The sequence below is a fragment of the Colobus angolensis genome, unplaced genomic scaffold (genome assembly GCF_000951035.1).
Source record: "Colobus angolensis palliatus isolate OR3802 unplaced genomic scaffold, Cang.pa_1.0 Scaffold16, whole genome shotgun sequence".
Classification (NCBI taxonomy): domain Eukaryota; kingdom Metazoa; phylum Chordata; class Mammalia; order Primates; family Cercopithecidae; genus Colobus; species Colobus angolensis.
This window is the reverse complement of record NW_012114710.1, coordinates 15,419,093-15,439,730: the sequence shown is the minus strand read 5'-3', so window position 1 is coordinate 15,439,730 and position 20,638 is coordinate 15,419,093. Positions and strand designations below refer to the sequence as shown.

Below are 20,638 nucleotides of genomic sequence, written 5' to 3'. Positions count from 1 at the left end.
TGCTAGTCAATTAAACCTCTTTCCTGTATAAATTACCCAATCTCAGGTATGTCCTTATAGCAGCAGGGAAATTGACTAATACATTCTCCTTGTAGTGATCTTTCACCTCCCTGTTTAGCTGTATTCCTAAGTATTTTATTCTTTTTGTTGGTAAGCCTCTGTTGAGTGTGATGTTGTAAAAAGGACTTTAAGCCATTTGACTTACAAAATTATTTCAGTTCTTTCCTAAAAGACAGATTAAACAAATTTTCTTCTATAAAAAAGTTTGTATATAACAAGGACAAAATGAAAAAAAAGAAAAAATGTAAGTGCTGTTCATCAAGAACTTAAATTGTGGTGTTGTACCTGGAGAGGGAGTTGGAGCAGAGCTTGAGGATCCCCAAACCTCCACAGTGGGCAGGAAGGGGTGAGGAAGGACTGTCACCACTTATAAGAAAAATAAAGATGTCCCACACCCAGAGGCAAGCCTTTCTTTGGTAACCGTAGTAATCCTCTGCTTGTGTACCTGCCCCACCTTTTTCTTACACAGAGCTATGGGCAACCTTCCCTTTAGGAGAGAGGCCTTGTGGGGAAACACTCTCACATAACGACAAGATGCACAGCCACTTATATGAACTCTTCCAGTCTGTCATAATATTTATAAATATGAACCTATAATAGATCAGAAGAATTTTGAGGAAAGGTAATTGCATGAAAGAGAAGAATCAAGATAAACACCACAAACGATGGAACCCAGGAGAACAGAGGTAACGTCAGAAATAAAATATGTTACAAATAAAACTAGTGTTAGTATCTTCAGGGAGATTAAAGAGGCAATTACATCTATAAAACAAGAATAGGCTGCCATTAAAAAATGAACAACTAAAGAACAAGTTTTTAGAAGTTAGAAACATAATTTTTTTAAAAAAAGTAAAAATGTAGAATGAATATTGCTGAAGACTAAATTAGTGATCTGAAAATAAAGTCAAGGAATTCTCCCAGAACATAGATCAAAAAGACAAGGAGGGCTGGGTGTGGTGGCTCACACCTGCAATCTCAGCACTTTGGGAGGCCAAGGGGAGTTGGATTGCTTGAGGCCAGGAATTTGAGACCAGCTTGGGCAGTATAGCAAGACCCTGTCTCTACAAAAAAATTAAAAAAATAGCTGGGTACGGTGACATGTGCCTGTAGTTGCAGTTACTCTGGAAGCTAAGGCAGGAGAATTGCTTGAGCCAGGAGTTCAAGGCTGCAGTGAGCTGTGATTGTACCACTGCATCCAGCCTGAATGACAGAGTGACTCCATGTGTCAAAACAAAAAAATATATAGGATTGAGCCAAAGAATACAATGTTTGTCTTATATTATGGCATTTCAAAAGAGAGAAAACAGAATGTTTTCAGGGTGTGTGTGTAATTGTATATATAATTAAATAAAAATAAATAGAAATTTCTGAAGAGAGTAGACAGAAATACAGGGGAGAAAGGAGTGATAAAAAAAAATAATAGGATACAATTTTTTCAAGCTGAAGGAAGACTTGAGTCTTCAGATTGAAAATACTCACTGAATGCTCAGTTGGAAAAAGCAAAAAACAAAGACACATACCTAGATCCATACTGGTTAAATTTTGTAACTCCAAAGTGTAAAAGAAAGTCTTTAACATTTTTGGAGAGGAAATAAGAAAAGAGATTATCTGCAAAGGGATGAGAATAATTTTATTATCGAGCTTTTAAAAAGTTAGCTATTCAAAGATAATCTTTTGAAATATTTTGAACTTAGCATTCTGTAAAAATCCAAACTGTCACTCAAGTTTGAGGCAAAATAAAGACATATTCAGACTTACAGGCATTCAAATAATTTATATCTATGCACCTTTTCTGGAAAGTGTAATACTGTAAGTTTTACTCCAGTAAAATAAAGAAGCAATCCAAGAAAGAGGACTAAATATAGAATACAAGAAGCAATAGTAAGAAATTTATAAATGATTGTTAAAATTGTGTCTATGAAGCTTAGGACAATTGTTAAGAAAGATTTCCTTAACATTGGAAAGTATAATTTAAAAAAAAACTCTGAGTCATCAGGGACTAATAAAATTGCAGATTCTTTCAGTCAAACCTTTCAGAGTTTGGAGTGGGAAGGGAATCTTATTTGGGAACAATAAATTAGAGATACTGATTAATTTTCAACATAGAAGAAAACTTGTTTAATTATATGTGTCTTAAGGGTATCCATTAAGAGAATAAATTCAGTATATACAATTGTCCAACAATTAAAGGGAAAAAATGAACAAAGAAAATTTAATGAATCTATATAAAGACAAGAAAGCAGAAAGAGAACAAAAAACATAACAAACAGAAAACACAAAAAAGATGACAATAAAGAGATGGTATTAGATAGCATACCAGTTACTACAATAAATAAGACTGAGTGAAAATCTTACATTAAGTAACAGAGACTATCTAAATGGGTCAAAAACAATCATAAAAAGTAAACACTCATGTAGAGTAATATAGGTATCTTTAATATGTATATAAAATCGAATAAAAACAATTTTGAAATAGTGGTCTATGTAAAGATTTTTACAGACAAATTGTAATAAAAAACTGGCATATTAACTTAATAAAACAAAATGGAATTCAAGGCAAAAAAGAATGAATGGGATAGCGAGTAATACTTGATTACAATAAAAATCCACCAAGAAAGTATAATGGCTGTGAGTCTTTGTGCACCGTAGAAAAAGCACTGGAATGAATCAATCAAATTTGTTGCAATTACAAGAATAAATGGGCCAAAACAGAAGAGAGACTTCTCTCCAAAATCTCTGTTGTGATAACTTACCTGCTTTACATTGAAACCATAAAATCATTTGAGTTCTTTTGCCAATTCCATTTACTTATCACTTATTTTCATATTAACATTCTGCTGCTGCTCTTTTTGCGCTCTCTCCCTAAATGCATTATGAAAACAGATATTTTAGGGCCTTTTTTGGTTGCCTTCCAAGATACCACAGTCAAGAGGGCTCTACTTGTTTTGTGGTTTCAGAGTGAGGCAAGTTAGGTTATCTTACTAAGGTTAATGGGAAGATTATTTGGTTATCATTTCTCTGAAGGCCCTGCTCTTTTCTCTCACCATTGTGCCATCTGATCCTTGAATACAACTCTAGCAGTGCTGAATTCATGGATGCTCACAGTTAGATGTAACCTCAATAGCCATCTCAAAATCATTTCAGACCAAGTCATACAGCTCAGCATTCTAAGTTCTTGTTCCAGCTGCCACTGTCTTCCTTTAAGCAAGTCACTTCACTTCTCTGGTCTCAATGAACTTGCCTTTAAGAAAATGGGGCTAGAATCAATCGTCATTAAGGTCTTTACATTCTCTAAAGGTTTGCTTTTCTATTGCATGATTTTTACTCATATTTTTATCCTTTTTCTAAAATCTGACATTGACAAAACATTTCTATGGCGTATGTTTTGGAATAGGAAAACTGACTTTTCATCTGCTTACACTTGCCAGATCTTTGGAAGAAAAGAATAATAAAATGTTGGAGACGGTACTAGTTGGTGTAGGTAATTGAGAGGACAATGTGAGTCATTCATTTTTCAGGTTTATTTTGGTATATTCATTGGCCTTAGGTACAAGCAGGTCTAAGTCCATAGTGGTGCTAAGCAAACATCTCTTGAGTTAGTGTCTCTTTCTCTTTCCTAATAAATGTAGCTTCTCTCTTATTTAGCTGCATTACAGGCACTAAAGAGAAAGAAGAGGTTCGAGAAACAGCTCACTCAGATTGATGGCACACTGTCTACCATTGAGTTCCAGAGAGAAGCCCTGGAGAACTCACACACCAATACTGAGGTGTTGAGGAACATGGGCTTTGCAGCAAAAGCGATGAAATCAGTTCATGAAAACATGTGAGTAACTCTGGTCTTCCTCTGAATCATAAATTCCCTCAGTGTTGGAAAGAACTTTTGGAACCATATGATGATTTTGGCAGGAATGGGTTTACTCATCTGAGGCTCTTTGACATGTTGAATAAAATACTGTCTCAGAGAAAGATTAAAGGTTATAGCAACAACAACAAGAAAGACCATGAAAAAAGAAAGGGCATTCATTTTTGCCTGTAATGTTTCCCAGTTACTTTATGATTGCTGGAAACTGTACCTGTAAATATTTTAATTCTACAGTTTAAAAAGGCTTCAATTTCAACCTGTGTGAGGGTTTTGGATCTATGGGATAGTGGCTGTCAAACTTTGGAGGGAATCAGAATCACCTGGAGAATAAATAAAGAGAACACAGATGCCCAGGCTCCTTGACCTGGCAAAGTGTTTGGGTCCATGTGATTCTGATGCTAACCAGTGTCTGAGAACCACTGACACAGAAGAACAGTCATGAGCATGGATTTTGGGGTCAAATTTTCTGGGCTATAATCCCAGGTCAACTGTTGGCTATCCCTTGGGCAAATTACCATACCTTATTCAGTTTCCTGATATGTAAATTAGAGATGATAATAGTACTTACTTACCTCATGGTTATTGTGGGATTCGAGATACTAGATGTAATGCACTTAGTATAGTTCCTGGCACAAAGTGAGCACTCAATAATCAATATTCACAATTTGCTTTACATTCACACTGGGCAATATGTCTGGGACCTGATCCTTTCCTGATACTGGACATGATAGTGGAACCTGGGCCAAGGATGCACAAGAGCAATGAGTGCCTAAGAGATGTAGACAAATTTCCATAGAGTGGGAAAAGGTGAAAAAGGTGGCAGTTGGGGGCAGTGAAGACAACCTTGCCAACATTTTCTTTTCTGAATAATTCATTAACAATCAGCCTTCATTTTGACAGCTTCAGGGAGACATTAGATTCATTATCACAGTCAAAATTCTCTATTGCTTTTGGATACTAAAATGTATTACAAAATCAGCCTTTCTCTCCAGGCAGCTTGGCAGCATCATACCATTGTATTACATTGAGAAAAATTTGTTCCCAGGCCCAAAGTTTAGCGATACATTTTTTAATACTCCTTTTAGAAATAAATATAGTTGTTTTATATTTATTATAAATAGGATAATAAGGTTTAGAGATAAGGGATGGTCATAGGGAGGTAAAAGTATTCTTTTGGATTATTGCATGAAAATATGTCAAAATAGCTCTTATAGAGTCAGAGAAACTCAAAAAAATTACTTCCACTGGGAATCAAACTTTTGATATTTAGGCTACTTGATAATGAGGGACATTGTCACTTCTTATATCCAATCTGTTTGGCCTAGTTTCAGAGTTGGAGGAATTATTCAGAGACAAGCTACTATAGAAACATTTCAGAACCTGGCATGTAGACACCGAGATGCTTAGGCGGATGTTTAGCAGCCAGTGAAGCTCAGGTGTTGGAAAATGTCTTCAAAGCGGCTATCCATCCTGAGCCAGTGGCCACCTACATTTATTTGCTGCAGTTGCTAATTCTTCTGAGGGCTGTATAAGTTTAATCCTGCTCTCTTTAGTAACCTCTCAGGGCATCACCGCTATGGGAAAACCCTCAGGGAGCCAGGATCTCAGAGCTGCTAAGTGTTACAGAAAATAGATCTCTAGACCCAGCGTTTAGCTTCAACAAAGGGCTGCTGTCAGATAGGGGCTCCTGAGAGCTGCCAACAGCTCGTTTGGTTCCAGTGGTCCTGGTGGTCTGTGGCAGTGTTTCCTGCAGAGTTGATACACAGCAGCGTGTATTTAAATTTGTCATGTGCCCTACCAGACAAAGTTTCAAAATGGGTCTGTAAATACTGATAGTTATAAAATACTTTTATTTTTAGTGAGTTCCAAATGTAATAGGAACTTAATGTTTGTAATATATGGATTATTAAGTTTTAAAAATAAAAGCTTTCTTTAAAGTTTATAGATATCATCAGGAATATATATCCTACTCAAATAACTAAGAACTTATACTAAATAAACTGTCTTTTTATATAGGATTATATCTAAACTCATAATTATAAGTTAAAATTCTAAAATGTTCAACAAAATATGATTTCCCAGGGATCTGAACAAAATAGATGATTTGATGCAAGAGATCACAGAGCAACAGGATATCGCCCAAGAAATCTCAGAAGCATTTTCTCAACGGGTTGGATTTGGTGATGACTTTGATGAGGTACGTAAGCCAATATGAAGAATGCAGGATTGTGGCTGCTATAAAGAGTAGGTTCCCGTCGTATACAGTAGGCAGCTTCCCTTACTACTGAAAGAACAAGTGATATTTGTCAGAAAGGTACTTCTCTTAAGAGAAAAAAAAAGTGTTAGTAGCTCTGATTTAAAGGAAAGATTAATATAGTTCGGCAAACAGCCACCTAGTTAAGTTTTCAGCTATTAAGGAAAGAACAGCATGTGATTATGTAAAGTTAGTGACTTTTAATGGTTGAAGCCTAAACAGCCCTATCACGAGGAACTGAGTGCTCGCACATCTGGGTAAAACAAAGTAGACTTTGTCATTCTGCATGAAACAGATGTATCATGCTCTGTAGCTGTTAAATTAGAGGTTAGGCTGCCTCTGTTTATTACTCAGACTATGAAACCAAATAAATATGGAGTGGCATTATTAACACACACATTCCATTTAGATTAATCAGTCCAATAATACAGACAGACTATAATTATAATGATGATGTCTGCAATGTGAATTTCAATTGTTCTGCTCAAAGCACACACAAGTAGGGACTACTACAGATTTAAGAATATTTCCAAAGCTTGGATTAGCATGGCAAAGAATCCAGCTTCCTGCATCTATGTGGTATTAAAAATAATACATTTAGCAAGTAAGACCTGGTTCCGTGGAATCCCCAGAAATGAGAATGGGGTATCAACATCTTTTAAAAATGGTGTAGACAAGGGGTCAGCAAAAATTTGGCTTGCAGGCCAAATTCTTCCCATGACCTGTTTTTGTACATCCCATAAGCTCAGGATGGGTTTCACAATTTTAAGGTGTTGTACAAAACGATGACAACAAAGGAGACCATGGGGCAGAAGAAAACATGCAGCATGCAAAGTCTGCAATATTACTATTTGGGCCTTTACAGAAAAAGTTTTTCAACTCCTGATGTAGACTAATAAGCATCTAATGAGTACATTATGATATGGTGGAAAGGACTCTGGACTTATGTGGACATCTGGGCTCTATCATTTATTAAAAACTTTGTGTAAGTCCCTTTTACTTTTCTGACTCTTAGTTTTCTTATCTGTGATAATGAAGATTATTGGATCACTGGATTATCTCCAAAACATCTTAAGTTCTAAAATTCTTTTCTCAATGGTCTTAGTGTTTGATACCTAAAAGATGAAAATGGTGGAGGAGACAATTGCTCTGTTGTTAACCTATTGCTATTGCTAAAGAAAATATTAATACATTTCTGCTGCTGTTGATAATGATGATGTATTATTGGCAATTCTGGGCATACATTCGGCATAGGATAGCTTGTTTTGCCGTTACTATATTTATGGTATTTGTCCCTAATTGTTTTGTGAGCAGAAATAGGACACCAGGGTATTCATTCTGATGTCATTTTATTCATATAGCCTGTGGAGATCCATCAAGTACACCACTATATTGACTGTGCTATTTCATATGGCCCAGTGCTATACACCTTCATATTTTCTTTTGTTTTTATGAGGCGAATTTAATAGAGGTCAGACAATCTTTAGTTTTCTGCAGTTCTGATACCCACTGACCTAATAAAATGTTGTGTTTGGCTTAAATATCTTCTCTCTTTCCCCACATTACCCATTCCCCTTTACTCTTTCCCCACAATACTCTCACATTAATATTGGATAATTATTTGTTTATGTGCCTTCCTCCCACATTTGAGTGTAGGCTCCTTGAATATAGGGAGTGTTGATTGAACTTTGCATCCCAGCACTGAGTTCAAAACCTGTCCAGGAGTCAGTGCTCAATAAATTTGTTGAATAATGAATGAATGATTCTCTCATTTGTTATTCTTCCATGAAAGAAAAATCTACTCGTTTGAATATAAGGTGTCCCAAGTCATTTCTAATAGTGATGACCTCATAATTCTGTCAATGACAAGTTTAGTTGTGACTCCCAAATGCTCTCGGAGAGGGGCTGGACTCCACTTGAGGACTTATGGAGACAGTGAGATCTGAACTATCTGAGTCATCTCAGAATTGGCATAAGGTGACTTACATCTTTAAGGTCTCAAACTAGCCTTATCTCTCAAAAGTTTTTGGAACAGAGAATAGTTTAAGATTAAATCAGACTCTCTCAGACTATTGCTAAAAGAAAGAAATACGGTATACCTATCTTGAATTGAACTTTTCTTAACCCAAATGCACAGCATAATTTATATTGGCTTTGGTGATTTGATAAAAGAACCATAGTATCTTTGATTCTTTTTACTCTCTGTGCGTTATGGTTTTGCTATACCTGTTGTTTTATTTTCTATAGCATTCGTCCAAAGAAAAACATTTATTTCCATCAATTAACATTTTGTGGATTCTAAACAGTAGAAAAGAACACGTTGGAAAGATGACAGGCAAGGTGTAGATTTCCCAGAAACTGTGGGGAGGTTATATATTCAGCTAGCACAAATTACTTAAATGGCTGTTTACTGAAGTATTAGAAGATTAACTACAACAAATTTGCACAACCCAGAATATTCATTTTTTAATCATTGCTTGGTGTTGCAAAAGAGACTTAGTTTTAAAATAAATATTCCATTTCACTGGGTTCTCACATATCAATTGGGTAGCAGATGTTCTTGTTATTGTGTTTGAGGAAACCCACGTCTTGAAACGTTAACTTCGTAATTCTTCCTTTCTCCTGTGTTCAGGATGAGTTGATGGCAGAACTTGAAGAATTGGAACAGGAGGAATTAAATAAGAAGATGACAAATATCCGCCTTCCAAATGTGCCTTCCTCTTCTCTCCCAGCACAGCCAGATAGAAAACCAGGCATGTCCTCCACTGCACGTCGATCCCGAGCAGGTCTGTTACCCAACTCAACTACATGTGGTCAGATAGTTGCCTAAAATGATAGCCAGGCCCATTCTTTTTAGCACATGTTTTTTATTTCATATTGAGCACATTTCTATATGTAATTCATACCCGTTTTCTATGCTGAAAGTATGAGTGTCACCAATTACTAATTTTTATCTATTTTATGTTCCAGCATCTTCCCGGAGGGCAGAAGAAGAGGATGATGATATCAAACAATTGGCAGCTTGGGCTACCTAAACTAAAATGCATCTTTTGATACCTAAATTAATGAGCTGTAGATAAAATACAAAAAATGTTTTTGCCAAGTTCAGAAGTTAACAAAGACTCTGTTTTATAATTATACTGAATGAATAATCGTGTTTTAAGCCTCCTAAGTAAAAGTAAAAAATGAGTCATTTGTATACATATACTCAGTGATGGAGGCCGGGCACGGTGTCTCACGCCTGTAATCCCAGCACTTTGGGAGGCTGAGGTAGGTGGATCACTTGAGTCCAGGAGTTTGAGTCCAGCCTGACCAACATGAAGAAACCCCGTCTCTACTAAAAATACAAAATTTAGCCGGACATGGTGGTGGGCACCTGTAATCTCAGCTACTTGGGAGGCTGAGGCAGGAGAATCGCTTGAGCCCAGGAGATGGAGGTTGCATTGAGCTGAGATCATGCCACTGCACTCCAGACTGGGCAACAGAGGGAGACTCTGTCTCAAAAAAAAAAAAAAAAAAAAAAAAAGATGCATTTAGTATAGCTGGGAAAAGTAACGTTATTTCCTATGCAAATGATGTGTATCCATGTACCCACGGTAAATGTAAATATACTGTGTCTCTTTTGGGAGCAACTTCTAATAGAGGAGTCTTTCATGAGTCTCTACATAAGTAGTTTCACTTGAGTTTTGCAGTTTGAAATCTTAAAGGAGCTTTAATTGACATTTATTATACCAATTAAGCTTGGAATGGGGCAATGGATGCATTTCCCAAAATGTCTGAAAGCACTAACAGCTTATATTGCTGAGTGAGAATCTCCTGGGTATAATTTAGCCACTTAGGGATCTGCGTGAACACTCCCAGGCCGTTATGATGCTGTTATGGCTTCGGTGTATAAATGCATGAGTGTTGTTTTTGTTCTGTTTTATGCTCTCTTGTATATTTATTTACACTTTACAGAATATTCCTTGTAAATACATAAAAATATTGTCAATTAAAAGTGTATATTGAACAAAATGTTGGCCATTATTATTTTTAAATGAAAATAAATTACAAAATTATGGATTACCCATAATAGATCATGGACCATCAAATGACAAATATCATTTAATAAGATATTTTAATATTCTCTACATTTGCTTGCCAACCTGGTGGGATGGAAAGAGCACTAGACCTGATGGTAGGAGACCTGGATTTCAGTCCCTGCTCTGACACTAACATGAGCCATAGACCCTTTGAGCCTTTGTTTCTTCACTAGCAAACCTAAGGATTGGACTGGATGATTTCTAATGATTCCATCCTGCCACAGACCTTTTGCACATTCTGTTCTCCTTGGCAGTCTTCCTACCCTGCACAGTGCAGGTACCAATCTTACTTATTCCTTAAATCTTAGTTAAAAATGTCCTTGTTTTGGGAAACTTTGCTTGATTGCCCAGACTAACTCTGATTTTCCCATTATATGCTGTTGCGGTGCTCTGCCTTCTGTTATTTCTTACCATGGTTTATAATACATATTTACTTGAATGATTCTTTAATTATTGTTGCTCTTCCCTGCTGAGCTATGCTAACCACGAGGGCAGGGACTGCATTTCTTTTAGTTCAATAGTTGATTACCAGCATTCTGCAGTTTCTCATCAGCGGGCAATCAGTCAATATTTATTAAATGAATGGCAATTAACTGTTTATATCTTTCGGGCCATGGTAGAATAACAGGATCTAGATTTACCTTATACTCTTAAACAACTGGAAAACTGGACAAAATACAGGGAACAAAATTTTTTCAGACATTGGACAACAGGCAGCACTGGACAATGTTTCCTGGGAAGGGAAACCAGTAACGTGAGCACTTCCATGGCCCCAGCCCCTGCCTACACAGGGAAAGGGAAGCCAAGTAGAGCCTGGTGGTCTTGCTGAGTTGAGAAAATTTGTGGGGAAGAGTGCTAGAAAGGAAGTTTCTGCAGAGATTGAGATTGAGAGAGAGAAAGAGAGAGAGAAAGCCATAAGCTGGAGGGCATGAGGTATCTATGGTCTGAATGTTTGTGCCCCCACCCCCTAAATTCATGCATTGAAATTCTCACTCCTAAAGTGATAGTATTAGGTGTGGGGCATTTTGGGAGTTGATATTATGAATGATTAATGAGATTAGACCTTTTATAAAGTAGGCCCAAGGGAGCTCATTCATAACTTTCCTCCATGTGAGGACACAGTAGGACACAATAAAGAAGGTGCCATCGATGAACCGGAGAGTGAGCCCTCACGAGACACCAAATTTGCTGATATCTTGATCTTGGACTTCCCAAACTCCAGAACCATGAGAAATAAATATCTGTTGTTAATAAGCTACCCAGCTGATGGTGTTTTGTTATGGCAATCCCAGCAGACTGAGAGAGAGAGAGAGAGAGGGAGACAAAGAGAGAGAGAGAGACAAGGAGGGCAAAGTGGTGGTGGGGGGATGGGGGAAGAGAGAGAGGGAGAGGCCAGAACTCTGGAACTGAGCAGAAGAGCACTTTCAAATCTTCCTCTGAGAACCAATCTGCATACATGTGTGAGGAAACTACTGACATCAAGAAGAAGTGCTGGGAAGACAGGTGGATCAATCTCCAGAGCACACACAGGTCCAGGAATAGCTCCACTAGCCAGAGTGGAAAGACCTCCTAATACAGGAGGAATTAGATTCAGTTCTCAGAAGGGTATTGCTTCAGTAGTGGGGCCATATTACCCCTACACTAAAGAGCACACCCCACAAAGGCTGAAAGCAAACCTCAAAAGTATCAAATGATTCCAATTGACTAAATTGGATCCCAGAACAAAGCCCCTAAATACTTAAAGAAATATAAAAACTATCAATTAACAATAGCACAATGAATAAAACTTTGGCACCCAATAGCATAAAATTCACAAAGTCCAGCATTGGCTTTGTTCAGTGTTCAAACACTCCAAGAAGCAGGGAAACACAATCCAGAACTAGGAGACAAACAGTAGGAACAGACTGTGAAATGAAAGGCAAGATTTTAAAACAGCTGTTATAAATATACTCCATATGTTCATTAAGATAGCTGTAATGAATATACTCCATATGTCCAAGGAAGGAGAGGAAAGATATGATCATGATGAAGAGAAACCTGGAAAATATTTTAAAATACCCAAATTGAAGTTCTGGAGATGAAGAATACATGATCTGAAGTGAAAAATGCAGAATATCATGGACGGCATTAACAGCAGATTGGACACTGCAGAAAAAAAGATGAGTGAACTTGAAGACATAGTAACAGAAACAATTCTAATTAAGACACAGAGAAAGAAAAACACTAAAAAAAAAAAAAAAAGCAGAAAAGAATAGAGCAAGATTGAGCTATGGGACCATATCAATCAACTTAACATGCAGGCAATTGGAGTTCTGAAATGGTGATGGTGGGCTGGGTGGATGGGGGGCAATTTGGCAGAGGAAACAATAGAAAAAAACCTTTGAAGAAATAATGGCCAAAAAATTTCCAAATATGTTCAAAATTATAAACCCACAGTCCAATGAAATTCAACATACCTCAAGCAGAAGTCCCTGTATCCTTCAATAACAAAAGTAATTGTGGAATGTTAAAATGTCAAAATCTCATGAGTGAAGTCTGGGGCATGTCTGAATGTGTCTCCTTACTCTAGTTAAAATACACATGCCTACCCAGTTTAGCTAGGCCCATGAGATCCAAAGAGAATCCGTTAACCATGTAAAATGAGCACTCAATAAGGGCTAGTACAATTAAGAAACTGAATTTATAATTCCATTTAATTTTCATTAGTTTAAATGTAAAAACTGACACGATTCATTTATTAAAAAACTTTAAGTATGTTCAGAACACCTTGGGTATGTGAATTGACTTTTTATTTTCTTTCTTTCTTTTCTTTTTTCTTTTTTTTTTTAAATTTTTGATATGAGGTTTCACTGTATTGCCCAGGCTGAACTCAAACTCCTGGGCTCAAGCAATCTTCCAGCCTTAACCTCCCAGGTAGCTGAGAATATAGGCATGTACCATTGAATCTACTTTTTTTTTTTTTTTTGAGATGGAGTCTCGCTCTGTTACCAGGCTGGAGTGCAGTGGCCTGATCTCGGCTCACTGAAACCTCTGCCTTCTGGGTTCAAGAGATTCTCTTGCCTCAGCCTCCTGAGTAGCTGGGACTACTGGTGCGCATGCCACCACACCCGGCTAATTTTTGTATTTTTAGTAGAGATGGGGTTTCACCATGTTGGCCAGGAAGGTCTCGATCTCTTGACTTTGTGATCTGCCTGACTTGGCCTCCCAAAGTCCTGAGATTACAGGCAGGAGCCACTGCGCCCGGCTGAATCTAGTTTTTTAACTGTAAAATTTATGAAGTCTTTATACAAACCAAATACTTCAAATGGAAATTTGCATCTCATTTAAAATGCAAAGTGTGAAATACACATTGGATTTCAAAGACTTAATATATAAAAAAGAATATAAAATATCTCAAATAATTTTATATTGGTTACATGTTAAAATATTATTTTAGATGTTTTAGGTTAAAAAAAATTGTTAAAATCTATTTCACCTGGTTTTTAAACTTTAATGTGGCTCATGGGAAATTTAAAATTACATAAGTGGCTTACATGATTTTTCTGTTGAGTATTCCTGGCCAAGACAAAATCCTGGATACCAGAGAGTATACAGATAATGTGTGACTTGAAATACTAAGATGCTAAAATATTAAAAAGAAACGTTTATAAAACATGATATTTTACCATGAAATGGAATGAAAATACTTTGATATAAATCATAATGCTGCTCCTCTGTTGACAATATGGAAGAATTGAAACATGAGAGAATAGTTGTAAAAGTAGATCATCTTTGGACTGAAAGTTATGAAAAAGAATAAAGATATTAATCAGACATCTAAGAGTATTTTTGGTAAAGCATCCTTAGAATGGGTAGACTTGTTTGGAAGTTATAAATTCTGGCATGTTTGCTAACAACTGGTCCTACTTCTTACAGGGGCACCTCAGTGGTAGACCTCAGTTTGGGCAGTGCTGGATAACTAGTCTGTTGGTATTCTGCCTTTTTAAATAAAATGTTTTCTGATAAGTAAGATTTTTTTTTTTCCTTTTTGGTTGTAGAAGTGCATTCAATATAACTTAAGAGAAAAAGTTGTATTTATTGGAAGGGATTTGGATATTCCAGAAATGAAAACAATGTTTAAAATGCAAATCTGAGGAGGATCACAAACCAGGGAGGCTCTGGAGGTCAGGGTATCCCTGGAGTTACTCCTTCTGAGTGTTCAACTGTAGGGAAAGTAAGCTATCACCATTGTGAGTAAGCTGTTCTACTCAAGAGTCAAATTCCAGATGCAGAACATTTGGTTGGCCAAGCTTGGTTTATGTAACTGCCTCTGAAGTCAGTCATCTGAACCCTTATAAACTGAGAAGCAGGAAGGAGGGTGACTAAAGTATACTGAAGATGATCCCACCTGAAGAAAGGGGAATGGATGTTGGCCATCTAAAACCTAAAACACCACTTACAACAATAAGTGTCCGTGCAATAATGGAAAATAATTACATCTGAATTGCAGTGTTTCCTCATTCTTGGCAAACATAGAATCTGAGCAAAGACTTCTTTAGCAGAAACTGGGGTAGCAGATAATTTATACACTGCAATTGTATGTGTCTTACTAAAACAAGATGGACAATGTATTACAGTTAGCAAGCCTACCAAAAAGAAAGAAGAAAAAAAGGAAACACCCAAAGAAGCTAGGACTAATAAAGATATCTTAGTACCATTACATTACATCCTTAGGGAATAAATTGATAAAGTGTTAGTCAATTTCTAGTTCATCTCTCCACTTCCTTTCCCCCATCTCCTCAATTTAAGATGGACATTAATGTTTCCATTGGAGAAAGTGTTTGTTAAAATAGCTAAAATCCTCTTCTAACTTCAAATTCACTTTGCATCATTTGTTTGTTTGTTTACCAGAAGTTTTATTGTACTATATACAGGATACTTGAGCTATTTTTTCAGAAGAAAAACGCTCAGTATACATAAAAGAAGTACAGACAGCAAAGCAATAGAGTTGTTATTTAGAAAAGAGATGTACAAACTATAAGCAGGTAGGCAATGCTTCTGATTACGAACTATTCTTCTGAACATGTCTAGTACTCACAGTCTATTGGAGGCAATATCTACCTTATTTAATTATGATATCAGAAAAATTAAGTGTTGCCTTTCAAAAGTCAGAAAACACTCCAGTTTAGGCTTCTCTGTGGTGCACTGAAAGAGTGACATGTATGTAATTGATTATTTTCATTATATAAATACACACATATACACACATGCATAAATATGTATGTATGTAATATACGCTTAGATGCAAATTTCATATACTCTGTATATATTGATACAATATGTATGTGTCCTGTGCTCTTTTGATAGTCTGCTGCTCTTTGTCTTCAATTGTTTTCTTGTACTTCCTTACTCCAACACTTGCTTTTCTTTCATTTGCCTCATAAATGCAAATCTTTCCCACATTTTCCATGATTTAGTTATTTGTGGTCTCTCCCTTCTATAGTCTCTGTAGATCTTATTTTAAATTATAGCTTAAACTATCACTTCTATCAGAATGATTTAGAGTTCATACATAATTTCATTCACTCAATCAATATTTATTAAATATCTATTATACCCTGAGATCCAAGCTAAGTATGAGGATTAAAGTTTAATAAAACATGGTCCCTGTCATCATGTATATTTATAGCCATGACCTCTGTCTCAAGCTCCAGTCAATTAGAACTTAGAATTTAGAGGTATCTTCCAGTTTTCCTGCCATCTCTTCAATAGCAGTATCTTTGTCTTAAAATCTGTTTTGTCTGATATTGCTAGAGCTTCTCTAGTTCTCTATTGGTTACAGTTTGCATGGAAACTTTTTCATATTTTTACTCTTAACATATATCTGTGCTTTAATCTTAAGTATCTTGTACACATCTTGTAATGTATCATGGTTTTTTAATCTATTCATCAATTTCTTTTTCGTTTTTTTTTTTTTTTTTTTTTCTCTCTCTCTTTTTTTTTTTTTTTTTTTTTTTTGTGAGATGCAGTTTCACTCTTTTTGCCCAGGCTGGAGTGCAGTGGCGCAACCTCGGCTCACTGCAACCTCTGCCTCCCGGGTTCAAGTGATTATCCTGCCTCAGCCTCCCAAGTAGCTGGGATTACAGGCGCCTGCCACCATGCCTGGCTAATTTTTGTATTTTTAGTAGAAATGAGGTTTCACCATGTTGGCCAGGCTGATCTCGAACTGCTGACCTCAGGTGATCCACTCGCCTTAGCCTTCCAAAGTTCTGGGACTGCGGTGTAAGCCACCTTGCCTGGACAATTTCTACCTTTTAATTAGGGAGTTTAATGCACTGATATTTAATGAAAGTACTATATCTGCTATTTTCCTTTTTGTTTTCTGTATGCTTACTGTGGTTTGAATGTTTGAGTTCCTCCAAAATTCATGTTGAAATTTAATCCCCATTGTGGTATGATTAAGATGTATGGTATTTTGGAAAGTGATTAAGTTGTGAGGGCTCTGCCCTTGTGAATGAGATTAATATCCTTATAGAAGAGGCTTCAAAGAGCTGCCTGGCTCTTCAACTCTTCTGCCATGTGAGGACACAGCATTTGTCCCAGTTTCCTCTTTTGTTCTTCTGCCATGTGAGGACACTGTGAGAAGATGCCCTCCCCAGACACTGAATCTGCTGGTGCCAGGATCTTGGACTTCCCAGCCCTCAGAATTGTGAGAAATAAATTTCTATTGTTTATAAATTATCCAGTCTGAGTTTTTTTTTTTTATAGCAGCAGAAATGGACTAGAGTGATATGTCTGTTTTGTTCATTAATTCCTCCATTTGTTCCTTCTTTTGTGTTAAATATATTCTGAAATTACATTTTAATTTTTATTTAATTTAGCTGACCACTAATGGAACAGAGACTTCAAGGAGTACACACAATGAAGAGTAAAGACTTACAAAATTAGTTTAGAAAAGTAATTAAATAAACAACTATAACAAGAAGCAACAACAAACACTATGGAATGAGTTACAATATTCAAATATATATTATTCCTAATATTACTTTCAGCAAAAAAATATGAGACACAGAAAGAAACCCAAGAAAATATGGCTGGGGCACAGAAAATATATTCCACAGGAAAAAGTACTATTTAATTTTTTTCTTTAATACATATTTTTGGGTTATTTTCTTAGTGGTTCCCTTGAAGATTACAATTAACACCTTAATTTGTAAAACACTAGTTTAGATTAATAAAAATAATTTCAATAGTATACAAAAACTTTATTCCTATAGAACTACATTCTTTCCCTCTTTTATGCTGTATAAATTACAGATTTATACATTATGTGCCCATCAACTAAGATTTATAGTTACTGCATTATGCACTTGTTTTTTAAAAAAAATTTAAAAGGAGTTATAAACAAAAAATGCATTAATACTGTCTTTTATAGTTACTTACGTAGTTACCTTTGCCAGTGTTCTTTATTACTTTGTATGGATTCAAATTACTGTCTGGTGTCCATTTATTTCAGGGTGAAGAACTCCCTTTAACATTTCCTGTGGGGAAAGTCTGCTAGCAATAAACTCCTTCAGCTTTTGTTTATCTGGGAATACCTTAATTTCTCCTTCATTTTTTTGAAGAACAGTTTTGCTGTTTTGGTTTATGAGTTTCTGATGAGTAATCTGTTCATCTTTAAGTATCTCTTGTACATCATGAGTCTTTTTTCTTTTGCTGCTTTCAAGATTCCCTTTGTCATTGGCTTTTGACTGTTTGATTACAATGTATCTGAGTCTCTTTGAGTTCATCTTATTTACAGTTTGTTGAGCATGTGAGATATTTATTTTCATGTCTTTAATTTGGAAGGAGTGTGATCATTATTTCTTCTTTCTGTTCCTTTCTCCCCTCTTTTTGGGGTTCTCATTATGTATACATTGGTAAGCTTGATGGTGTCACATGGGGCTCTTAGGCTCTGTTCACCTTTTTCTTCATTTTCCTTCTTTATGCTCCTTGCACGGGAAAATCTTAATTGTCCTGTCTTCAAATTCACTGATTCTTTCTCTGCTGGCTCAAATTTTCCATTGAATCCCTCTGCAAATTTTTCATTTCACTTATTATATTTTTCAACTTTGGAATTTCTATTTAGTGCTTTTCAAAAAATTTCTTTTTCTTCATTGGAATTTTCTGCTAGGTAAGAAGTTTTTCTCACACTTTCCTTTAGTTCTTTAGAAATCGTTTTAGCTCTGAATATATTTGAAATCAATTAATTAAAATCTTTGTCTAATATGTCCAACATCTGGTCTTCCTCAGGAGCAGTTTCTATTCATTGCTTTTTTTCATATGTATGGACCATATGCTTTCTTATTTCTTGGTGTGGCTTATACTTTTTGTTGAAAAGAGGATATTTTGAATATTATGTATTTGAATTTTATAACCTATCTCTTAGTGCTTGTTTTTGTTGCTTCTTTTGTAGTTGTTCGTTCAGCAAATTTTCTGAACTAATTTTATGATATCTGTATTCTTTGTTGTATATTCCCCAGAAGTCTCTGTTCCATTAGTGATCAGCTAATAATTGACAAAGATTTTCTTAAATACCTGGAACTAAAATATATTGTATAAAACAAAATCTGTATAAAGTGGTGAGTAACACTCTCTGCACCTTTTATCAGTTCCCAATGATAATCTAAACAATTCCTTAATATTTCAGAGAGACTCTTGTTGCCTTGAATGTGACATACAAAGTCTGCACTACATGGGAAATAAAGCTTATATTTGATTTATGCATTCAGCTGTTCATGTATCCATCAACAAATACTACTTGATGACAGGTGTTGTGAATTTAAACAAGACACGGATCTTGCTCTTAGACAGATCACAATCTAGTTGTGTGACTCTGGGAAGGTTCCTTAATCTCGCTGAGGCTTCAATCCTTCCATGACATGGTAGGAATATTATTGTCAATCTCATTGGATTGTTATGAGAATTAAACGGGAATATGTATGTAAAGATAGTGCTGTATTCAATATCAAGTTAATGCTTAATAAATGTTTTCTCCCTGCACTTGTCTATTCTCAGTGCAACAGAGGCACTTTAAGTAGCAACTATCATCATCTGTCATGTGCTATTTGTATGCCAACTGAGTGCAAGGGGTCTAATTCAATATTTTATTCAGTTTATTTAAAAATAACAATGAAGTAGGTGTTAATATAATAGTTATTAATTGATTAACATAAGTAGTCATTAAAAGAACGAGTGAAAGTGGCTCAAAGACATTAAACAACTTTCTGAGGCCATGCAACTGATACATTAAGATTAAGAGTTTGAATTCAAGTCTCCTTGAGTCCAATATCTACATTCTTAACCTCTTCCCTATGTATTTGTTGGTACGAGTGCTTTCCTCACAAAATGACACAAACATAAAATTCTTAAGGAAGTAATATTTCCAGAGTAGTAGTTCCATAGAACCTATGGAAAGAAAGACCTTTTCTTGCCTTTCTTTGATTGCAGAGGGCAACAGAAAGCCAGAAGGGTCAGCATGGCAGAGAGGTGGAATATGAAAAGAGTGAGTACGTCATAGTGTCAGCTTAGATTCTAGTCTCTCTGCTAACATTTCTCCTAGAAGTTTATTTTAATTTGTACAGTGAAAAATTATATAGGTTTAACACTGTGCAATAAGCTTCTAGGACACTGAGCCAGACTGACAGGCTCTTTACATTTTAATTAACTAGTTAATTTTTCTGACAGACTTTTTCAAAGAACATTCCTCAATTTTGCAAAGACAGAAAGCAAACCTCAACCAAAAAAATTATGCCATTAACAGTTCAAACACTGGTAAAGAATACTCCCTGTAGCACCTATTTGAAAAGTCAGCCCTCTGCAGCTTAGTTCTTAATCAAAGTTGAGAGTTCAAGATCAGAAATATTTATGTATGTTTGTATGTATGTATGTATGTACGTACGTTTATATAATTTTTATTTACCTTCCGGGGTACATGTGAGGTTTGTTACACAGGTAAACTCGTATCATGGGGGTTTGTTGTACAGATTATTTCATCACCCAGGTATTACACTCAGTATCCGATAGTTATCTTTTCTGATCCTTTCCCTCCTTCTGCCCTCTATCCTTAAGTAGACCCCAGTGTTTGTTGTTCCCCTCTATGTGCCCATAAGTTCTTATCATTTAACTCTCACTTATAAGTGAGAGGATGCAGTATTTGGTTTTCTGTTCTTACATTAGTTTGCTAAGGATAATAGTCTCCAGCTCCATCCATGTTTACACAAAAGACATGATCTCATTCTTTTTTATGGCTTCATAGTATAGCACGGTGTATATGTGCCACATTTTCTTTATCCAGTCTGTCATTGATGGGCATTTAGGTTGATTCCATGTCTTTGCTATTGTGAATAGTGCTGCATTGAA

The 20,638-nt window shown here is 35.9% G+C and overlaps 1 protein-coding gene across 1 annotated transcript in view; it reads left to right on the top strand.

The window, feature by feature from the left end:
- Positions 1-10,185, top strand: part of CHMP4C (charged multivesicular body protein 4C) — a 30,973-nt gene extending 20,788 nt beyond the window's left edge. Inside the window, exons 2-5 of the mRNA XM_011937126.1 lie at positions 3,706-3,883; positions 6,005-6,119; positions 8,809-8,962; positions 9,147-10,185. Coding sequence (XP_011792516.1) covers positions 3,706-3,883; positions 6,005-6,119; positions 8,809-8,962; positions 9,147-9,211 — 512 coding nt within the window. The 3' untranslated portion in view covers positions 9,212-10,185. The remainder of the gene's footprint in view (positions 1-3,705; positions 3,884-6,004; positions 6,120-8,808; positions 8,963-9,146) is intronic.
- Positions 10,186-20,638: the final 10,453 nt, after the last annotated feature.